This window comes from Etheostoma spectabile, chromosome 21 (genome assembly GCF_008692095.1).
Source record: "Etheostoma spectabile isolate EspeVRDwgs_2016 chromosome 21, UIUC_Espe_1.0, whole genome shotgun sequence".
In the NCBI taxonomy this organism is placed as follows: Eukaryota; Metazoa; Chordata; class Actinopteri; order Perciformes; family Percidae; genus Etheostoma; species Etheostoma spectabile.
In genome coordinates, this window is record NC_045753.1 from 4,302,791 (window position 1) to 4,323,482 (window position 20,692).

General features: G+C 41.1%; 2 protein-coding genes across 5 annotated transcripts; one reads left to right on the forward strand and one right to left on the reverse strand.

Annotated features, from left to right (window-relative positions):
• The first annotated feature begins 284 nt into the window (after positions 1–284).
• acbd4 (acyl-CoA binding domain containing 4) lies at positions 285–13,884 on the forward strand. 4 transcript variants are annotated; one of them, XM_032502887.1, is made up of 11 exons: positions 285–557; positions 921–1,057; positions 2,676–2,796; positions 4,418–4,502; positions 5,848–5,968; positions 7,186–7,344; positions 9,067–9,164; positions 9,941–10,154; positions 11,119–11,330; positions 12,181–12,234; positions 12,811–13,884. In XM_032502887.1, the coding sequence occupies exons 2-11, from the start codon at positions 967–969 to the stop codon at positions 12,937–12,939; spliced, it is 1,284 nt and encodes a 427-aa protein (XP_032358778.1). In that variant the 5' UTR covers positions 285–557; positions 921–966; the 3' UTR covers positions 12,940–13,884. The 4 variants fall into 4 exon arrangements, with proteins under 4 accessions (XP_032358778.1, XP_032358780.1, XP_032358779.1 ...); XM_032502889.1 differs by lacking the exon at positions 7,186–7,344; XM_032502888.1 differs by lacking the exon at positions 921–1,057 and having other exon boundaries at positions 310–557.
• A 1,889-nt stretch (positions 13,885–15,773) lies between these two features.
• Positions 15,774–19,801, reverse strand: LOC116671582 (uncharacterized; the record flags this gene model as incomplete). Its single annotated transcript, XM_032502935.1, has 1 exon — positions 15,774–19,801. A coding segment is annotated over one exon (822 nt), but the record flags the coding sequence as incomplete, so codon positions are not given.
• Positions 19,802–20,692: the final 891 nt, after the last annotated feature.

Sequence of the window (20,692 nt, forward strand, 5' to 3'; positions counted from 1 at the left end):
ATAACAATAACACAACTACTACTAATACTAACAACAACAACAACAATACTACTACTACTACTACTACTACTACTACTAATAATAATAATAATAACAATACTACTACCACTACTACTACTACTACTACTACTACTACCACCAATACTACTACTACAACTAATAACAATAATACTAATAATATAACAACAATACTACTACTAATAATAATAATACTGATAATACATGTTTTAGGGTCACTTTGAATGTGCAAGTGGGCGTAGTCAAATACGTGTCATGTGATTTGACACGGAAGTCGTCTCCATAAAGCAACTACATCCAGTGGCCGCTGATGATTGGTCTGCTCTGTCCAGGTCCACGGTCCCAGCCACAGGCAGGTGGTGGCGTAATTAAACTTTAGCGTCAAAGAAAGTAACGCTAAACGCACAAATAGCCGTAACCACAATTCCCAACGGGTTCAGGGGGCGTTTCCGTTGATTTGTAGTCTCTAACGGAGACCAACTCGCTTGTGGACATCGTGCAGGTGATGATGGCAAGTGGCAGGACACACAGCAAGTGAGGTAGGGTGAGACAAGTTACCAAGCTAACTACTGCTAAGCTACGCCGGGCTCCACTAACTTGGTTAACGTTAGCTAACCTTTCATGGCTAGCTAAGTTAGCTAGCTAAGTTAAGTTAGCTAGCTAAGTTAGCTAGCTCAGCTAAGTCCCATGTTGTTCTTGTTTAACGTTAGTCTATCAAACCAAACTTGAATTTAAAAATACGGGGTTTCTCGGCAGAACATAACTATGTATATTAAAAAGCAGGGTGCTGTAAATACAGTAAATACATGGTGGTAATGGTGCATGCGACATAATAACGTTAGATGAAAATGCATGTTTTTTGATTCCACTCTCCTAACGTTAAGTGACTTGTCCTGCTCCAGCTGTGTTTCCGGTTGCACTCATCCCTCCAGCGAGACCGAACAAGCCATGCCGGTCCTGGCTATGGCAGAGCCGGTGCTGGACCACCAGAAACGCTTTCAGGCTGCCGTGGATGTGATCCATAACCTCCCCAAAAATGGTATAGCCTTTTACCAGCCATATCATTATCTACGGAAGAGGAAGAGGGTCACATGTGAGACAATAGATATACTTTTATTTTTTTTATTTTTTTTTAAGTAAAAAAAAAAGTCCCAGAATTCTGACTTTTTTTTTTTTTTTTTAACGGAATAATTTGTTGGGAAAAAAAAGACTCAGAATTCTGAGATCATACATTGTAATCCCAAACTTCTGACCTTAAACTCACATCTCAAATACATTTTTATCACATGGGGACAAGGACACTAAGGCAATCGGGAGGATAAAGTTTAAAAAGTCTTTATTATATTTCTTGGCTAAATCATTAAAACAAGAAAATGTGTTTCGGCTGTTGAGTCTGGCAATTAAGTAATTGTAATAATTACTTCCTAGGCATCGCACAATGAAATGACAGCTAATCTTTTTCACTTACAAGAACGGGAATGGAGAGATATTTCCTTCTTTATAGAGCTGTCTAGATTGAATTATTACTTTATGTTATCACTATTATTAATTCAACTTCTTGTATAGTATACATATTTGCATTTGAACTGTATATTATAGCCAATTGGCCGCATTTTCTCACATGTTGCCCTGATCCTCTTCTGGGAATTGTCTCACACACCACATGTCACAAAGTTTGCTACTGGCTAGACGGTCAGTCTCCTTATTATGGTAGGCTTGGACTGTGTTACCCAGAAGCCTTGGGGCAGATGACCTGTTAGTGCAGCTGGGATGCATGCTGGGCTCTTTTGGAGCAGAGAGAGTGGAAAACCAAAGCCAGGTGGCTTAGTGTAGCCAAATGTCTCAGCCAGCATAATGTAAGACCTAATTATTTCATGGATCAAAACTTTGAATGCAGTCTGTCACGTCATATTTTTATTAATTTTTTTTTGTAAATGATTTGTTGAACATTCTATCCAATATCTACCGTTGCAAATAAGAACAACACTTTTAGTTATTTTTGGAATTTATGGTCAATGAACCTCATTTATAGGAAATTATACCTAATGTTTGAGTTAGAAAAGCAGAAATTAGGAATTATTGAGACTAAAATTAAAGGAATGTACAGTATGTTGATGGATAATCACAGACTGGAATATGTCAACTTTTACTCAATACTATTTCAAAACCACTTCAGTATTTTCTCTCCAAATGCTATAAAATTGAATAAGACACCCCAAAATTATTAAAAGTAGAGATTTGTACTTGCCGAAAAGAGTTGTGTGGAATCAATCATGTTATTTTGAGTAGTGAAAAAGAACCTTGATATAGGAAAATGGGTCAATTTGACCCGAGGACAACATGAGGGTTAAAAAAAAAGGTTACCAAACACCACTGGAAAAACTGGTGATAGTGTTATTGCATTAATTGATTAATATAATCTTTCCAATTGCCTTAATATGTGAACAAGAAAAATGGCGTCTTAAATTTCTTAAGTTTCCAGTCACCTAAAGTGAAAATGAGCTTCTAGTTTCCCAATTCTATGCTCATGTATGTGTCTGCCTATGACAACTAAAATATGACCCCCATAGTCCCTAACGACCTGCGGCCCTTTTTGGTTTCCCTTTGTCCAGGCGAATGGAGAAATAAGACGCAACTACTGAATGTTTATCTTGCAGGTTCGTACCAGCCGTCCTATGACGTCATGCTGCGTTTCTACAGTCTGTACAAGCAGGCGGTGTGTGGACCCTGTACGGTGTCTCGACCTGGCTTCTGGGACCCAGTGGGCCGCTACAAATGGTCTGTATGTGTGTGCAGGCTTGTATGCCATTGTAATCAGTCAGGTTAGTTTTCAGTAACATACACACCAGCTATTTAGTTGCTTTTGTAAGTTCTCTTCTGTCTTTTTGCATGGAGTTTGGTGTGATATTCACTCTGCGGGATAGTTAGTCTGCAGGTATAAAGAACAAATCATTACTGCATAGTATTGCGATATTTACTTATTTATTTATTTTATTCTATTATGTTATAATATAATTTGTTGGTCAGTTTGTCCCATTTTGAAGCAATAAAATTGAAGTGATATGAACAAACCGAGAAATGTACCTTTTTAGATAAAAACAGATGTTGACAAAGTTTCCTTTTGGGGACGTCATTTGAAATTGGGGGGGGGAAATTGAAGTTGTTTGACTGACAAAGCACCCCACGACTGATTGTGGGGGTCGTAGAGTGAGTGTAATTGGGAAATTATGACAAAACTTGCTCAGTATTGAAAAGGTTAGTTTGTTTGCTTGATCAATTACTCCAGTATCAATACATTTTGTTTTTAAAGGACAAATACCATCAATTGTCTGTTCCAGCTTATGAGGATTTGGTGCTTTTCTGTTTTGAAATTGAGTAGCTTTGCTTGACATTTTGTAGACTAGCCTATATATTTAAATACATAATCTAAATCAGCAGACTGATGAAATTTTTTTAATGAAGAGATGATATTGAATGAATTCTGGTTTCCTGAAATAAACCATACATTTGGTAGACTTCCTGTCCCACCACATATTCTGTTGTTAGCGCTCTCAATGCTACCTGTCAGTAAATATATTCGGAAGTAATGTGTTTTTTACTCTAAAATTAAAATCCTAATAATAAAATAAGGCATATAAGGCATTTTAAAACATAAAAAGGTACGTCATCAATGTAGGCATTCTTAGGTATGGTTGAATATGTTTTATGAAGTTTAACTAAAAATAGTTTTGTGCTTGTTTTTTGTTTTTTTTTAATCTCCAAGGTAGTTTTCTGTATTGTGTTGAATTATAAAATGACTAGTTACCAACAAATGTTAAAGGGCCACATGAATCGACGCTGACTGATGAGATGGTGTAATTAAATCTTGAAGGACTACATTTTGCGCATGCCATATATTCTCCATGTGTTTAATTGGCCAAGTGTCATTTTAGGGACACTGCTAAAATTGGCTGAGAATTCACATGGCGTAGAACAGTACACTATCGGCCTGCACGATTAATCGTTATAAAATCGCAATCTCGATTCACGATTTAATTTGGAAATAACTTAAATCATTTGTTTTTTGTTTTATGACTTTGATTGTCATTTAATTGTGGGACCCGACTGCATTACCCATGTGACAATGCTCTCCCTTCTCTTCATTTAGGCCTCTGTGTACAGGCTCGTGGTGTTGAGTAATGTGCTCTAGGTGCCAAAATAAATCTGTTTGGTACTGCCAGTATGTTTTGTCTTCATGTGTGAAATAAATATTACACTTAGTGAGGAAAAAAATCGCGATATCAATTCCAAGCTAAAAAATTTTGATTCATATTTATCCCTGAATCGTGCAGACCTAGTACACTCTGTGGTGAGAAGGACTGCAGTCTAATCCCATGTGGTGTGATGGTGTCTGTGTCAGGGATGCCTGGAGACGCCTGGGAGAGATGAGCAGAGAGAGAGCCATGGCAGCATACGTGGACGAGATGAAGAATGTAGCACAGGAGGTACATGATCCATGGATTTCATTCATATGATATAGGCGTGCCACCGTTTTTGATTTGAATCAAAAATTGATTTGAAATGAGCTTTTGATAATTGAAATAAGAAGCAAGATTGGCATTTCCCCCCGCTATTTTCCCCCACATCGGGAGAAAAAACGACACAGTGTTACCGGCTAGTAGCATGCAGCTAAAGACACAGGGTAACGTTAGCTTAGTGAGAAGTCTCACTGGAGGAGGTTTTAGCTCATCCAAGGAAAATACGTCTTATGAATTTCCCCACTGTGGGATGAATAAAGTATCATCTAATCTAATGAAGAGAGAATGTCTTTATTATTTACAAAAACGTAATCTTCCCGCCACTGACTCAGATAGAAGGGTACCAGAAAATGTACAAATGGTGCTTCACAACCTTCCCTGCTTCAAATTGTTCTTTATAAATTAGAATAAAATTTCTAAATGTAGAAATTATTCTTTTATATTAAACCCATGCTAAGACCCCATGCACAAAAACGCAGCCATACACTGGAGAGTTCGATCTTCACTTTGACAACGCTCAGGCTGCCTACTGTCATTTGGCATCTCCAACCACTGGGCTACCTACCACCCAAGTTCCCCACCTACTTTCAACAGCCCACCCTAATATAACCGGCCTCTAGAAGAGAAAATCCTCCTGCTTCCCTGAAGTCACTGGTGTGGCAATATTCTGACTTCCTCTGAGTGACGGAAAACAAACAGCCAAGGTAAAGCATATGGACTCCAACGAGACTCCATTGTGCCTTTAGGCACTCGTTGTTAATATATATAAACTATATAGACAAGATAAAATCTGATGAGACTGAACGTATTTCCTTTGAGTTGATATTCATGAAATTACATCGAATTTTACTGTTTCCATAAGGCATTTTTCATTCAATATCACTTGATTTGGATAACGTGTGGATGGAAACATAGCTATAGTCCCCTACTTCTTCTTATTGTGGCACTGCCATCACTGCTTAAAAACAATAATCGGAAATCAAATCGTGACACCCCTATTCAATATAATATCATGCGCTCATGAGCATTCACGCGGCAGGTGACAACACCAATTACATTTTAATGAATGACTCCAAAGACTGAATGAACAATTTGTGAAGAGCGGCAGCTGAAATCTCAGTTTCCGCTAACCGCTTGGCCGTGTGTTGTAGCCCACATTCAGCTGTTACCACGGTTGCATGTGTTGGGTCAGGTTGAACTTGTTTCTGCTGTTCCCAGTAACACGGTGGGCGTGAAGGGAGGCATTAAAAACAGGATGCAAAAATGGTCCGAACAACACAGCGCTCAGTAAAGGTTTCCACTGACTCGGCAGGTCATCGACAGCATACCCATGACTGAGAAGACGGCCTCGCTCTTCCACCACTTCGAGCCTCTCTACCTGGTGATTGACGACATGCCGCGGCCTCCGGAGTCCCTGCTCACACTCAGAGAAGGTCAGTCGGCCTCTAGCCAGCTGGTGTCTGCTGGGAGATGACGATGATATTAGATAAGACATTAGATCTACTTCTGTCGGTGCGCTCCACGGCTGACGAGTTGACCAATAGCCGAAACCTGTTATAAGGAGGAACAAGAAGAGAAGTGATATTTGGAGCCATTCACCTTTTTAAAAAAAAAAAAAAAAAAAAAAAAAAAAAAAATGCAAAGTTGGGTGCCCTGATGGCTCGTTGGTGGAGCGGGCGCACACGTGTTGAGGTTTCATCCTCTACTCAGCGGACCCGTGTTCAACTCTGGTCTGTGGCATGTTGCCCCCCCCCCCCCTTTCTTCAGTTGTCCTGTCAAAGGCCTAAAAATACCCCCCAAAAAATTGCAACGTCAAGTTAAGAATTTGGAATGGTAATAACTCCAACACACAAGTTTGTGTAAATGCTTTATGCAATTATTTAATAAAACTGAAACTTTAAACATAATAAATTCAAAAAATGAATAAATAAAACAAAAACGCTTACTGAAGTTTTAACGTGCTAACAGTTTGGTTGCGGGGGTTGCAGACAGGTGTGCCAGCATCCATCAGACTGTTGAACAAACAATATTTGATTTTTTTAGTTTCTTTTAGTAATTTAGTATTTAGCATTTATTTAAACTCTGGTATGGTTAATGTGGACTATGTATTGTATGTTTTGAATGTGCCTGACCACAAACAAAGTTCCCTCACAGGAAAAATAAAGTTCTTTTGATTTGATTAGTAGCGGAGCCAAGGTAGCGCACTCAATCAACTTTATCGGTTATCTGTCAAAACACTGATACAGATAATCTACAAATTGTGAAACATTGGCTCCCAGAATCCACCATGCCGATCGTTGGTCGATCCCTACTTCTACTACACTTCACATACTGTACATCAGTATTTCCTTTTATTAGGATTAGCCTCCACTCCACGCAGCGGCCCACACATGAGATTTCATTTTCTCTGCTTATTGATAAATGAATGAATCTTTTGATCCTGATTGAAATGAAACGTCATTCTTAATTGGTCACATACACAAAGTACAGTGTAGTGACATTTAATTACTGCATTTAGCCCATGCCAAGTAGGAGCGGTGGAAAGCTATAAATGCAGCATCCGGGGAGCGACTTGGGGTTCAGTGCCTTGCTCATGGACACTTTGACATGTGGCCATATGTAAGGGTCTTTGTCCATTACTTTACTGTAGGTCTGAAAGGCAGTGAGCATGCTGACAGGCCGACAGAGATCAAGGATGAAGAGCCTGGTGGCCCTGAGGAAGATTCTTCTCTTCCAGACGGGTCCGACCCAGATCCCGGGTTTAGCCTGTCTGAGGTCATCGACCTCACTGGCAACACCATCTCCAATGGTACGTAATGGAGGGATGGAACAGGGTCCGCTAAGCCGCCTGCTTTTTAACAGTTTGGGTCCGCACCAGCCTTTCCAGGTCATTTTACATAGTTTCTGCAGGGTCTTAAAAAAACGTCTTCAGTTAACTGAAGTATTGTGTTAAATATTTTAAACATTCATTTAATTATTCAGTACAACCCTACCTCTAATGCTCATCTTTTTTTTATTCCGTGGTGTTGTAGTTCTTTCACTAGTCCAACTATAATTTTGTTGTATTACGACCAACATGCTACTTTTTTTTTCATTTTATTTGTTTATTTGAAAAGGGGACAATGTACACTGATCGACATTCGAAGCAAATGTAAGCGTACCCGAGTTAGCCATAGCCTAGTTTTCATCGGCAGTCCCCTAGCCAGATGTTATTAGGCATCCTAAAATAATATACATCCTAAAATAATAAACAGTTATAATACAATGAAGATACTTATATTGCAGCCAATCAGTTTTCATGTTATGTCATTGCCGTGAGTCTCTTTTGGGATTGCACCACAGACATAATAAAGCGGATTCTATTCTTCGGCTACGGGGAAGTGCAAGTTTACCGATACTTGGCTTGAAAAAACTGAATTTAGGGCTCAGTTGATGTTGTGATTAAGGTCTTGAATTTCATTCATAATGGTCTTAAAAAGTCCTGAATTTGACTTTTTGAAACCTGCAAAACTCTTTCAGTAGAGACCTCAGCCCGCCCATAGAACAACATAAACGTGGTGAAATCTCTTCTTCTCCAGCTTCTTTTCAGGGGTCAACATCTGTAAGGCGTGGGACAGACAAATCAATATTTCATGGTCATGTCGTCTGATCAAATCCTAAATATAGTTTGAAAGCTGTGCTGTATCATTGCTTTCAAATGAGTAATCACAGAGAAAGTTAATAGACTATAAAACAGTTGTCTTAACTTTGCTGTCACCCAGACGACGGTGACTGGGCAGCTACAGGCCCTTCTGATCATATGAGGCTAGATATTGTCTAAAATTTAGGACAGGGGTCTTTAACGTTTTCCAGGCCAAGGACCCCCAAACTGATGGCAATATGGAGCGGGGACCCCCTAATTATATATATTGTATAAAATGGTGTTATATCAAACTGGTCCTATAGTGCCATGTGTGCATTGATGACTGAAAGACATCTTCTGCCTCCATTTATCTGTTTACTACAGTGTGTTGAATTCATGTTAATGTGTATTTAAAGACATTTCAATTAGTGGAAAAAATTGCGGGGGGGGGGGGGGGGGGATATAAAAAAAAGTCTAATCAACCAAAACTTTTGCGACCCCCATGCAGTACCTCCGCGGACCCCCTAGGGGTCGCGGACCCCCTGTTGAAGACCCCTGATTTAGGATATCGTAATATGACTTGTCCTGGTTTTAAAGGCTAACTTACAGTAAATTGACGTCATTTTTGAGCTTCCTACACTGCAGTTTTATTTGCCTTCGCACTTAAAATATCAACATTATTAACGATTATCTAAAATGTAACTGTGTAAATATTTTTACCAACTGTCAACCCTACAATATCCAAGTCTTTGGACAAGAATACTGAGATATGGATTTTTCTCTTTTGCCCCGCCCTAGTTACAGTTCCTATAATGATCCCGTATCATTCTCCTAAAAATTAGTTCATGTTTTTCCAAACCCCCTTATGACTAGACTATTCTGCTTTCTGTGACCCCCCCCCCCCGGCAGACTCTGGTGTGTGTGAGGGTTTGGTGTTGACCAGCGACTCTGAGAGCGAGATCTTCTGTGACTCGGTGGATACGGTGGAGCAACTGGACGACATCACGGTACGACTCGCTCACATCCCCCCCCCCCGTATAAAAGTGGACAGTTTCATAACGAGCAACAAACTTATTTTCATCAAAACAAGCCGTCCTCCAACCTGGAGAAATGGTCTCTACGAGGGACCGTCTAGAAACTCCAACACCCAAAAATCTTTATTAATTTAATTACATTTATTAATTAAATACTTGGTGTTTCCAAACTTATTTCAATTATAACTTGTCTCCTCCTAGTTGTACTACAGCACTTTTTTGGGAATATTTCTTGCCCAAAAATGTAATATACAGCGGCTTGAGAAAGTTTACACACCCAGGCTAAAGTTGATTAAAAGAGGAGTAAAAAAAAAAACCAATGAAAACAATTAATGCCTCCATTTAAAAAAAAAAAAAAAGTTTTCTTTGTTGGGTGTGTGTGTGTGTGGGGGGGACTTTATATAAATATAAATGAAAACATTTTATATTTAATTAAATAATGTGCCCGCTTTATGGGAATTTATTTTAGGGGGGTGTATACTTATGCCCCCTGTATTTTAAGGAAGAACATTTATTTATTCACATTACATTATTCATTCACAAAGACAATTGGTGTCCTTAAAGGTTGGATTTTTTTTTAATTTTATTTTTTAATTAAGGCATTGAGATCAATTTCAAAAAGATGTTTTTTATTCCTCTTTTTAATCAACTTAAGCCTGGGGGGGTAATCCTATATTAATAGTATAATAGTAGGGGCGGGGCTTCGTACTATTGCTCATAAGTCTTATTCCAAAGCTTTTCTTTACCAGGTTCCAGTTCCAGTCAAGACCAATGGTTTTCACAACGGCCATGAGTCGCTGGAGTCCTCTCCTGTCCGCAGCCTTCAGCTGGAGGGGGGTCTGGAAGCCCGACAGGTCGGGGCCGGGCAAGGTGGAGAGGGGGCCGAGGATGGGAAGGGTCCGGGTCCCAACAGGAGGAGTCGGGCCTCCGGCCGGGAAGGTTCCTCCCACAACTGGAGAGAGCGTAAGCCATTAACATGTAGAAGTAAAAAAATCATCAAATACGTCAGTGTCTATATCGCAAAGATATCGTAGGGTCGACAGTTGTTACTTACTGTAAATATTAATACAATTACAGTTTTGATATATAATTGGATACAATGACTAAGTCTGGAACTCTACATCATACTACAGTATCTAAAATGGAAGACAATACCACCATATCCATATAATATTGATATTTCCCAGCCCAGTATGGAATGCTCAGTATTGGAAAAATGTTTAAAATACTTTATGAAATGAACAATGATATGAATAAATTGTGTAAAAGCTAGAAATCAGTATTTGTGGACCAATTGAAGTTATTAGAACTAGTGATTTTCCATTAACATTCAAAAACAGACTATTATATACAATCCCTCCAGAATAACGGGATAATGCGTTTGCATAATAAAAATAAATAAATAATCAGCCAAAGTCTGCATATTTATGCGGGGGACGGGGGGAACAGGGACGGGGACGCATTTTTTCACATACGCCACATAAATTGCCAATTTCCACGCAAAATAATAAATATTATTATTTTGATATTATATTATGAATAAAAAATCACAAATATCTTAGCAGAAAGTTGAAAAATGTTGTGATTTTCCCCTGTTGCCATGGGAACGTTATGAAGTGACGTAATTACGCAAACAAGACAAAGAAGTCTCTTTTTCATCAAAGCTTTTGCAAGTTCCTGCAAATTCTTTAAATTCATAAATATCCTGCATATTCCATCGCATTTATTTAAGAAATTGTGCAGCATAATCAAGGAGGTTTTGCAACAATCACAAAAAAACTCCACATTTTTCTGAATAGACTGTATGTATAACGTAATTGAATAAAATACATAAAAATTGAAAGAATAAATTTGCACGGCCCCGTTGTTACTGTCTGTCTGAATAATGAGGGTTAAATAACGTGTGTGTGTGTGTGTGTGTGTGTAGGCGGCGTTCCTCAGGGCGGTCCTCGTTGGGGGCCCCCGGGCGGGGGGGAGGGGGCCGGCCGAGGCGGAGGCGACGGATCGGAGGGGGGGGCTGACAGGCTGCAGGACGCCCAGCTCCAGCAGCAGATCATGCTGGCCCTGCGGAGGCTCCGGGACGACATGAGGAGTGTGATGGAGCGGCTGGAGGTGGTGGAGAGGCTCGCTGCCACACACGTAAGAACCAATCACAATCCCCACAATCCGCTCCACTTAGGAATGGTGCATACATACAACATATTACACCCAAATATGAAATACACAAATATATACTTACAGAACAACTGTTGCATAAGGAAAAAAGAGGCTGAATGGGCATATATGTGTATTGGGCAGATGTACACTCTAGGACCGGGGGGTGGGGGGGGGGGGGGGGGGGGGTGGTGTTATAAGCAAGAATCCAATAGTGGTTTAATGTCATGTTTTTGCATGATGAGAAACTCAGTTTTACCGATAATTATGATAAGTTGATAAAATCATACGAGTGTTCGCTTACTACAAATTTCTTTAGTCGTCCTCGTACCCAGCTCTAGTTTTATCATCATCATCCTCCTAAAACAGCTGGTCACTGTAGTTTTCATTCAAACAGGAGGAAATGGGGACATTGTGTGGGTGTGGGATTGAGTCAAAAATAAACTGTGTGGAATGTGTCACCCAGTGCAACACAGAGAAGAAGAGATATCAGGCCGCAGAGAAACACACACACGGAATTTGTTGACAAAGAAAATATGTGGTGTTGTGTGTGGTGTGTGTGTGTGTGTGTGGTGTGTGTGTGTGTGTGGTGTGGTGTGTGTGTGTGTGTGTGTGTGTGTGTGTGTGTGTGTGTGTGTGTGTGTGTGTGTGTGTGTGTGTGTGTGTGTGTGTGTGTGGTGTGTGTGTGTGTGTGGTGTGTGTGGTGTGTGTGTGTGTGTGTGTGTGTGGTGTGCGTGTGTGCCGTGTGTGTGCCCTGTGTGTGCGTGTGTGTGCCCGTGTGTGTGCCGTGTGTGTGCCGTGTGTGTGTGCCCGTGTGTGTGTCCCCCCCCCCCAGGCCCAGAGTTCAGAGTGGAGACCGTGTCTACAGTGTTCCGCCTCAAAAGAGCAGGTAAGAGAGCAGCAGCATCTCCTCTGTACCCTAGTTAAAGGGTGTCTTTGGTATTTTTCAGCCATGTTTTGTGTATGAGTGACTGATTAGCAGCAGCCAGTCTGCAGCAGGAAACAAGCTGCAGTGTACTGTTAACGGGCAATTGCGCGCCTTCAATTTCCATCCACTAAAAGTTCATGGATTATTACAGATTATTATTCTTAGTGTTTGACATCATTATGGAAAGGATCCCGACAGAGGGCGAGCTTTTTGTAGAAGAGTAATCCTCCTTGAACGTGAAACGGCGCCAAATTCGGTACGCTCACCAGACTCCATTTAAATAAAGAATGATTTAAAAATACAGAAGTTGCCCTTTTATAGTTACTATTTCTTTAGTTCTGCAGTCTGTTGGTACACTGTTGACTTGATTTTAAAACATGCTAAACTCCAGATAATGTCTCGAAACTAACTGCTGAATTGGAGTGTCTTGTAACTGCCGTCTAAGTCACACATCCTGAAGATGTAGTGGCAGCAAGTTGTCAGATGTGTGATGTTGAGTTCCGGTCTAACTAACGGGATGTTTGATTTTTCTCTCAGGAGGAGAAGTGGTGGCTGTTTGACGTGTCGGGTCAGACCGTCGTCCTCTTCCTGGTCTGGCCGTTTGTTGCCCAGGGTCTGGTCTACCTGCTGAGGAGAGCGCAGAGGAAAGGTCGCATATCTTCATGAAGTAAGATGCTGACGACATCAACCACTCGCCTACAGTAATCCATCGGCGCAAGAAGTTTAAATTGTACAGCAGAAGAGATTGAATCAGATATGAATGCATCATTCTGTGCACTGAAAAGGAGGAAGAGGCGTTTGCTGACTTGCGGTCTGCTCGGAGAGCGACGTATCTGGTTGAATTGTACACCTCAGAATCCAGAAATCCTCTCTTACTCACTACAGCACATCATCTATATTTAAATTATTCCAGTGTAATAAGCTGGCATGTGTTCAGCAGTAGGAAGCCTATAATGAACGTGATATTGTCTCTATTGATCTGATCATGAGCCCGGGATGCTGATTAAGCCTGAATAAAGACTTGGATTTTATTAATATATTACTCCGTTTAATGAAACATGTTGTACATTTGACATATTCTGTGTACTTTGGGGTTTTGCTACCATAACATCAATGTATTTTGTAATATTCATAATATTATCAAAATTGCACAATGCAGCCCAAGTATCAGCTTTCAGATGGAAGAAGTCGATGTACAGGTGTCTTGCTTATAAATCATGTAGTTGTAATAATGTCAACGTTAGTAATGTCACCGTCTCTCTGGTATGGGAAGGGACCACTATCACTATCGCTACACTTGTTATTCAGTTCTAATCTTTCAGATCAGATTCTTGACCAGTGTCTCTTACAATGAAAGTCTTACTTGTACATTGCTTAATACTTCTGAACAGTCCCACCTGTCTAATTATGTTGCTCAAATGTCAATGTTAATCCGCTGGAGTCGTCTCTTGTGACTCCAGGTGTAATCACATGATAAAATACACTGCAATGACAAGTTTGATTTAGACTGTCACCAAATGATGGAAGAGCTGTATCAAAACTGCCCTGCAATGTAACAGTCACGTATAATGAAGGCATGAGCTCAAATTAAAAATCTATATTGAATAGAAAGTTGGCTTGTGTCTTTAGTGGTAAATATGACGAACGTTAACCACATATTTTAGCCTACAAGTGAACTAGTCAGTGTTTGTAGTACTTTGTTTTAGGGTGGTTAGGTGTGTTTTGATCAGTCGGGCTAGTGCGCAGAGCATTCTGGGATGGGGAAAAAAACATGCTCTGGTTTATTGGCATTTCTTTAAACCAATCGCCACAGGCAGAGCTAACAGTGCTGAATAGTCTCAGGAAGGAACGTGTGTACATTCAAAGTAGTTTTAGTCATCAACAGAAAACTGCAAATTAATAATTTGCAGCATCAACACGTTAGTGCTCACAGCGTTCACTAATACTTGTCAAAAATAATTGAAAGATACATGTCAACAGTAAATTGGACCAGGGCCCAGACCCGGCTCATAAGCCTGCTGGTTTGGAGATGAGATGGAAACAATGGGAACACGGGCACCGACCGGCGCCACGCCGCAGACAGCTCCAACATGACGCCTGCCTACGTCGGTGGGATTAACAGATAAAATGGGAGGAAGCCCGGGTCACCACAGACCCAAATCTTGCTCCTGTTGCTCCTCATATGCTCTATATGTCTCTTCATGCGGCTCATTATGTTTGGCACATTGTACGGGTCACTTCTTATATATCTTAACCTTGCAGTTTTGCACGTATGATGTAAGACCCGATTTCTCCATTTCTTCGCACAAAACTCTCTAGAAAGTGCCAAATTTAATGGTTTATTTTTCAACAAAAATAAATTCCGGGGGGGGAGCATATCCCCGAACCACCCTAGGGTGAGCCCCCCCATATAAACACCAATTTAACCCATGCATGTCACCACTTTTCAATCTCTCGCCCCCCTCCGAAAATTCCTAACAGCTCACCCCATGGGTGTACGTGTTGTGTTCAGCGGCACCTGAACAAGAAGAACTGACTAGTTCTGAATAGTTTATATCCTCGACGTTCCAGTTGCTGCTGGACATTCCGACGATTTTACCGTTTTCCGACCAGACGTCCGTCCCCCTCCTGTTTCTTTGTGTTGCCGTTCTACCCTCTGGTGGATTTCTGAGGACTATGGCTACCTGGTCCTCAGATCTCTGCAGGGTAAATCCAAACAGCTAGCTAGACTATCTGTCACAATCGGAGTTAGCGAGACTAAATTACTCCTGGATAGGAAGTCCCTATAATGTTATACTGATATTCTAAGATAAATCCAATGCTACTGCATCAAAATATCGCATGTACGGGAATATACAAGGGTTGAAATAATGTCTTTTCCGTGGCGCCCAGTGTTACCATCAAGAAGACACAAAAGTGTCAAAAGTGATTTCACAGGCTGAGTTGCACTAACCTCTGTACTTCGTTGCCTCTTTACTTCGGGTTAATGCAGCGACGGCTTCTCCTCCGATTTCTGCCAGCAGCTGGAGGTAGATGGAGTGTTACAATATGCTTCTGTTAACTGAAGAGGTTTATGATATTAGTGTCTGAGATGGCTGGTAGGACACTTTTTTTCAGTCTCATTAAATCTTTACACACACTGTTGTAAAACTAGAGGCTCGCTATCATTATTGTTACACTGTGGGAGGTAAAGTCACATTTAAATTTACTTAATACCCATATTTCAATGAAAAGAAATACACACAACCCCTTTTCCAAAACAAATAATTTAATATATTATGTATAATAATTATATACACAGGTTAACGTAACAAGGCTTTGTACAACTGTTACAAAATTGGTCCACGCACAGTCACCCACGTCCATAAAGCACATGCACAAGGGCACACACACAGAGAGGACAGACTGAGTCTAGATATGATTAAGACAAACATGGAGTCTGTTTGGATGACAGTGGTTGGCAGTACAGTTTGCTTCTACTCCTTTTTTTTTTTTTTTTAAGATTTAGCAAAACAAGTTTTGTTAATGGGAGCAAAAAATACTGAACATGTGAAAAGGACAAAAAATGCAAATATATCACTCGGGTAAGACTGTGGTTTTGGATTTAAGGAGGTTAATAACACACTTAACCGCTCCCATGGCGATACTCTTAGCAACACTGACAATGTATAAACGGGAGACTTGCTGCTCTCATAGGTTGTCTCTTGGCTCCTTACTGTGGACAATTACCCAACTAGAAAACAAATTAAATTTTGGCATGACTTTGCGTAGCTGCCTTAAACACTTAGCTCCTCTGATGAAATAGCAGTAGATAACAGGAATAGTATCTGCAGAGCTCAGGCCCTCCTCCCCTAGCATACTAGACACAGAGAAGCACAATAGGCTTGCGTTGAACAGTTAGTTTGCATATTTATATACGTCACTGAATCCATGCACGCATTTGTTTAAGTCCACAGATGCATTGGCATAATGCCAGAGTCCATCCAGAGAGAGGGAGTTGTTTTGCGACCACGGATCGTTGCCGTCCCCTTTAGATCCGCAGGAGGCTTTGGAAGAGCTTGTAAAGGGCCGAGGAGTTCTCTGCCATGCGGATTCCTCTGAATTAGTGTCCTGTGCTGTACTCGGGCTGGTAGGTAAGCGTGCATGTGTGATGTTTGGCAACGTGGGCATTGTCAAAGACATCATTACGTAAAACTAGAGGGGGAAGACACCAGCAGGTACAGCACAGTACGCCAGAAGTCTTCGCTGGTGAAGGTTAGTTGTCATAGCAGCTCGGCTCTGGAGTCAAATTTCAAAGGTCTGGTATGGCTTTCTCTCATTTTTTACTCCTCTTTTAAATTTTCAAATTTAAGGTTTCATTCCAAAAAAAACCCGTAACCCCCTACATACGGCGTCCTTGCTCGGATCACACCCAATGGCCTTGTACACACCTGTAACGCTTTGGACTGCGTTTACGTTTTCGATGCTATCGCAATTCTGGCCAGGTTAGCCATTGTTAGCGATACCAGTTAACAGCATGGCATTGTGCTGTATTTTGTGCAGATAACACTGTGGCAACATGGCCACAGACAGAAGATGGACAGGACTGAGTGTACGGCTGATTTGAGACACAAATAAGAAAGAAGTGACATTGTGTCGGTTTTTTGTGTGCTTGTTGTTCTAATCCTACATTTCCCATTGTAAAGTGCGCTAGCCAATGGTTGTTTTACAACCATTGGCTAGCGCATGGCACTGATTACGAGTTACGCTGAAACAAAGAAGACAGAGCAGTGTGAAACAAACCCAAGGAGCTGAAATAAAAGTTAGTCACAAAAAACAAACTTTTGGCTAGCGGACCATCTGATTGGCTAGTAACTTAAAAATCTACTGGCCAAGGTGATCAGAAAAGTGAACGTAAAGTCCTGGGCTCTCATTTATAAAACTGTGCGTAGGATCCTTACTAAACGTGTACGTACGCCAAAAAAACATTCAGATTTATAAAACAATAAGCAATGTTCCTTTTAGAAATCTTACCCTGCCCTGTACATGCCCATTTGTAACCAGAAATAGTCAAAGCACTTCATGAATGCTCATCAGTATGGTCAGAGTTTGCGTGGAGGACACATTCTTCTGACAGGTTAGTTTTTTCAAATTCCAACCATTTCCAGCCCCGTTTTGAGCCAACATTTATAAATGAGACCACCGATTACTTCAGCTTTTACTGCTATTGTTTCACCATGTTGGATTTGGTGGTCGGCTTTGCTCGGGTTACTGTGACGTTCTCAGACATTCCGAGTCGAATTTTAAAAATTCATGAACTAGAACTTCTGAGCACAAATGGAACGCACACAATGTGTAGGATTGAGAAAGTCTTACTTACTTACTTTTGGCACCACCTAAAATAGCAAATTGATTACACTAGTTTTCAACAAACTACTTGATCAGAATCTTTTAAAGAGATATAATCACATGGTTAAATGTTGCTTGTTAGGTTGAAAGGTTTTCTTGGATTTCTTGCCATAACTTTTCAGCCAATTCAGCATGTTGTTTTGATGGTTTAAGGAAGGGGAGCACTCTTTAGTTAGGATGATCTTCTGCCTTCTGCTCTGAAATGGACCCTACTTCTCTTTTTTGGTGTTGAGGTTTGCATGGCGGAACACAGTATCGTTTTCAGTTCTAGATTTTGCACTCTGCTTTGTTCTCTTCATCTAAAAGACAGTGATTTGTTATGTGAACATGAAAGGTTATTGAATGAAACCCTTCCAGGTGAAAAGTGTATCCAGTTATACTGCTGTAAAGGCAAAATCAATTCATCTTAATGGTAATTGTAATAGTCGTGATTATTGGATTCGCTTGTTGGGGTGAAATGAACTGAGACCTTAATACTTGAATTGGCACCACTGAGAATATATAACCTGTCTTGACAGTACTGACCTTTAAGGTAATAGTGGGTTGGAGAGGTCCAGAACAGTGGAACCAATGGTAGTTTAGCTTCGATTCAGGAGTAAAATGCTCCACATACTGTGTAAACTCATTGTCCTGTAAACTGTCGATTAGCATGCTACCTAGCTCAGAGATCTATTGTGACTGACTGACATTAGCGTGTCCCTGGGTGGTTTGCATGTTCGCTTGTTAGCTTGCCAGCTAAGGTAGTATACCCCTTGCCAGTAGACACTATCTCACCAAACTTCTAACACCGCTTATTGCACAAGCACTCACCGATTAACTTCACCGCGCCAATTTCTGGTGTGACTGTGCCCAAATAACGGCAGTTAAAGGTCCGGCTATATCTACAACAGATGATGGGTCATAGATCACAGAATCCCATAGGTGTTTTACCTGAGAAACGTGATCATATAGAAATAGCAGGATCTCAACTTGCCATGTCCATTGTGTGTGTGTTTGGTAAAGTAAGCAAAGGTTTAAAGGTGATAAGTAAAGGATTAAAAATAAATAGCTTAAAAAGTAGTCGAATAGTGTTATTTCTATATTAATTTAAAAAAAAAAATCAAATGGAAGTTATCTTATTTTGGAATGAAACTCTACAGCTGCTCACAATGGGAAATAATCCCTTTGAGATCTTGTCTTTAAGTCCCGTGCCAAAAATAAAGTATTGAAGAAAGAGTATTGAGCAATATGACGGTCACTTGGCTTTAGAAGCAGGTGATCCAGTGTTTGTGAGTAAGGGCAAGCACTTGGTACTGCATTGGTAGATGAGACAGTCAGGTTAAACAACCACCGTGTGACGACGCCACGCTCTGGTCTTGTCCCGTGGGCCCAGGGCCGATCTCCTCAGGACCACAGCCTGAGATCCCTGGGAGCTCTGATCTATCCATCCAGAGGAAGTGGAGGAGAGACGGGGAGAATCCTGGACAAGATGAGGGAGGGGATCCTTTTGCTCAATTGACCCAGGACCCACAATTGATCCCTGAGGAACCCCAACACAGCCATGCTGACCTGGTGTACCCTCAATGACTCTGATCACCTCCACCCTCTCTGCTCTACACCCTCGGATTCTGTCCTCACTCCTGCACAGCTCAAGGTCTAGATTCATGGAAACCGCCCTTGTTCTCCCACCTCTTGTCTTCCTGTAGCGGACTGGCACTGACTGGTTCCAGTCTGGCTGATGGTAAAGGTTTGGAAGCCTGGTGGGGCAGATCCAGAAAGGGACTGTGGGGTGTCCTCTGGCCTGATTGTGAGGCCTCAAATGGGAAGGAGGATTAGACACTGTTGGGGGTCTCGGGTATGTGGCATGGATCTGATGGTCTGAGCAGAAGAAACTGTTTGGACAAAGTTGCGGTGCATTTCTTGCCAAGGTTGTTCTCCGCCTGTTGTCCTTCTCAAATTCTTTTGCACCGTGGTCTGTTACGTTTCCCATGTCCTTCTCATCCTCTTCCTCCCCAGACAATACATCTGTCCCCTCTGTGGTCTCTCCAACTTTCACCCCAGTTTCCTTTTCATCCCTTTTTTCTTTTTTAGGAATGGTTTGTTCTCCCCCTTTGACCCCTCCCCTTTGTCTTCCTTTCCTCCTCCCCCCCCCCCGTAGTTGGTTTTAGGGCTCTGCTCGGACCCCGTGCGCTGCCGCCGGGGTCGTAGGGGCTTTTTTACTTTTGCGGGTACGCAGGATGGGGATTAGGCAGGAAACCCCTGGCTTTTCGGGTCCTTTTGGAGAGGGGAAAAAAGTAAAAAGGTTCAAATTTCAGTCAAATAATGGTCACTCCATACTTCATATTCAAGAACCCATGATCAAATCCCAAAATGAAAAAAAAAAAAGAAAGGGTTTCTGCACCTTTGTCTTAAAAATCGTGGGGGTGGAATCAAAAGAAAGAAAAGGGATAAAACCCAGGGCGCCCTGGAAGGGTGTTTATAGTTTTAGGGTGTTAAGTGATATCTGCAAAATGCAGCACCACAGAAATTTTCGGAGAACTTAGCCATTTGGAATTTTCTTTTAAAACAAAAACCAAAACTGCGTTTCTTGCTATTACTTTTAAATAGCAAAAAGGCTAGAGTTCACCGTAATATCCAAAAAGGGGGGGTACGTCTCTGAGAGTCCCCTTCCGTTCTTTCCCCCGGGTTAGAAATCACGGTATAGTATTTCATTATAGAAACAGGAAATTCAAATGTGTTGTATAATCGTCCCAAATAGATGTAAAAATGAAAAGAGCTTTATGCTTGAATTTGCATCTGGGTGATCCACAAATGTGGGGGTTGAAGTTTAATGTGAAAAGGAGCAAAGCAACAACTGTGTAGCGCCTTTGGAAACCCCCAGCCGGCGTTTATTGCGCCCCACAATAGTGTGTTGACTCCCCCGCCCAAAAGGGTTTTTTTAGCTATCTCCACATTGCAAACCCGCGACAGCAAAAAATTTTGGGGTTTTAAAATTGCACTTTTTTTATTTTTTTTGCATATATACAGTATATAAATGTAAAAACTGTGTATT

What these genes read in the sequence shown, in the direction of transcription:
- acbd4 (XM_032502887.1), top strand. Translation starts at nt 967, where the DNA reads ATGCCGGTCCTGGCTATGGCAGAGCCGGTGCTGGACCACCAGAAACGC. An exon ending in AGCAACTGGACGACATCACG is followed by an intron (nt 9,165 to 9,940) that starts GTACGACTCGCT and finishes TTTCTTTACCAG; the next exon opens with GTTCCAGTTCCAGTCAAGAC. An exon ending in AGAGGCTCGCTGCCACACAC is followed by an intron (nt 11,331 to 12,180) that starts GTAAGAACCAAT and finishes CCCCCCCCCCAG; the next exon opens with GCCCAGAGTTCAGAGTGGAG.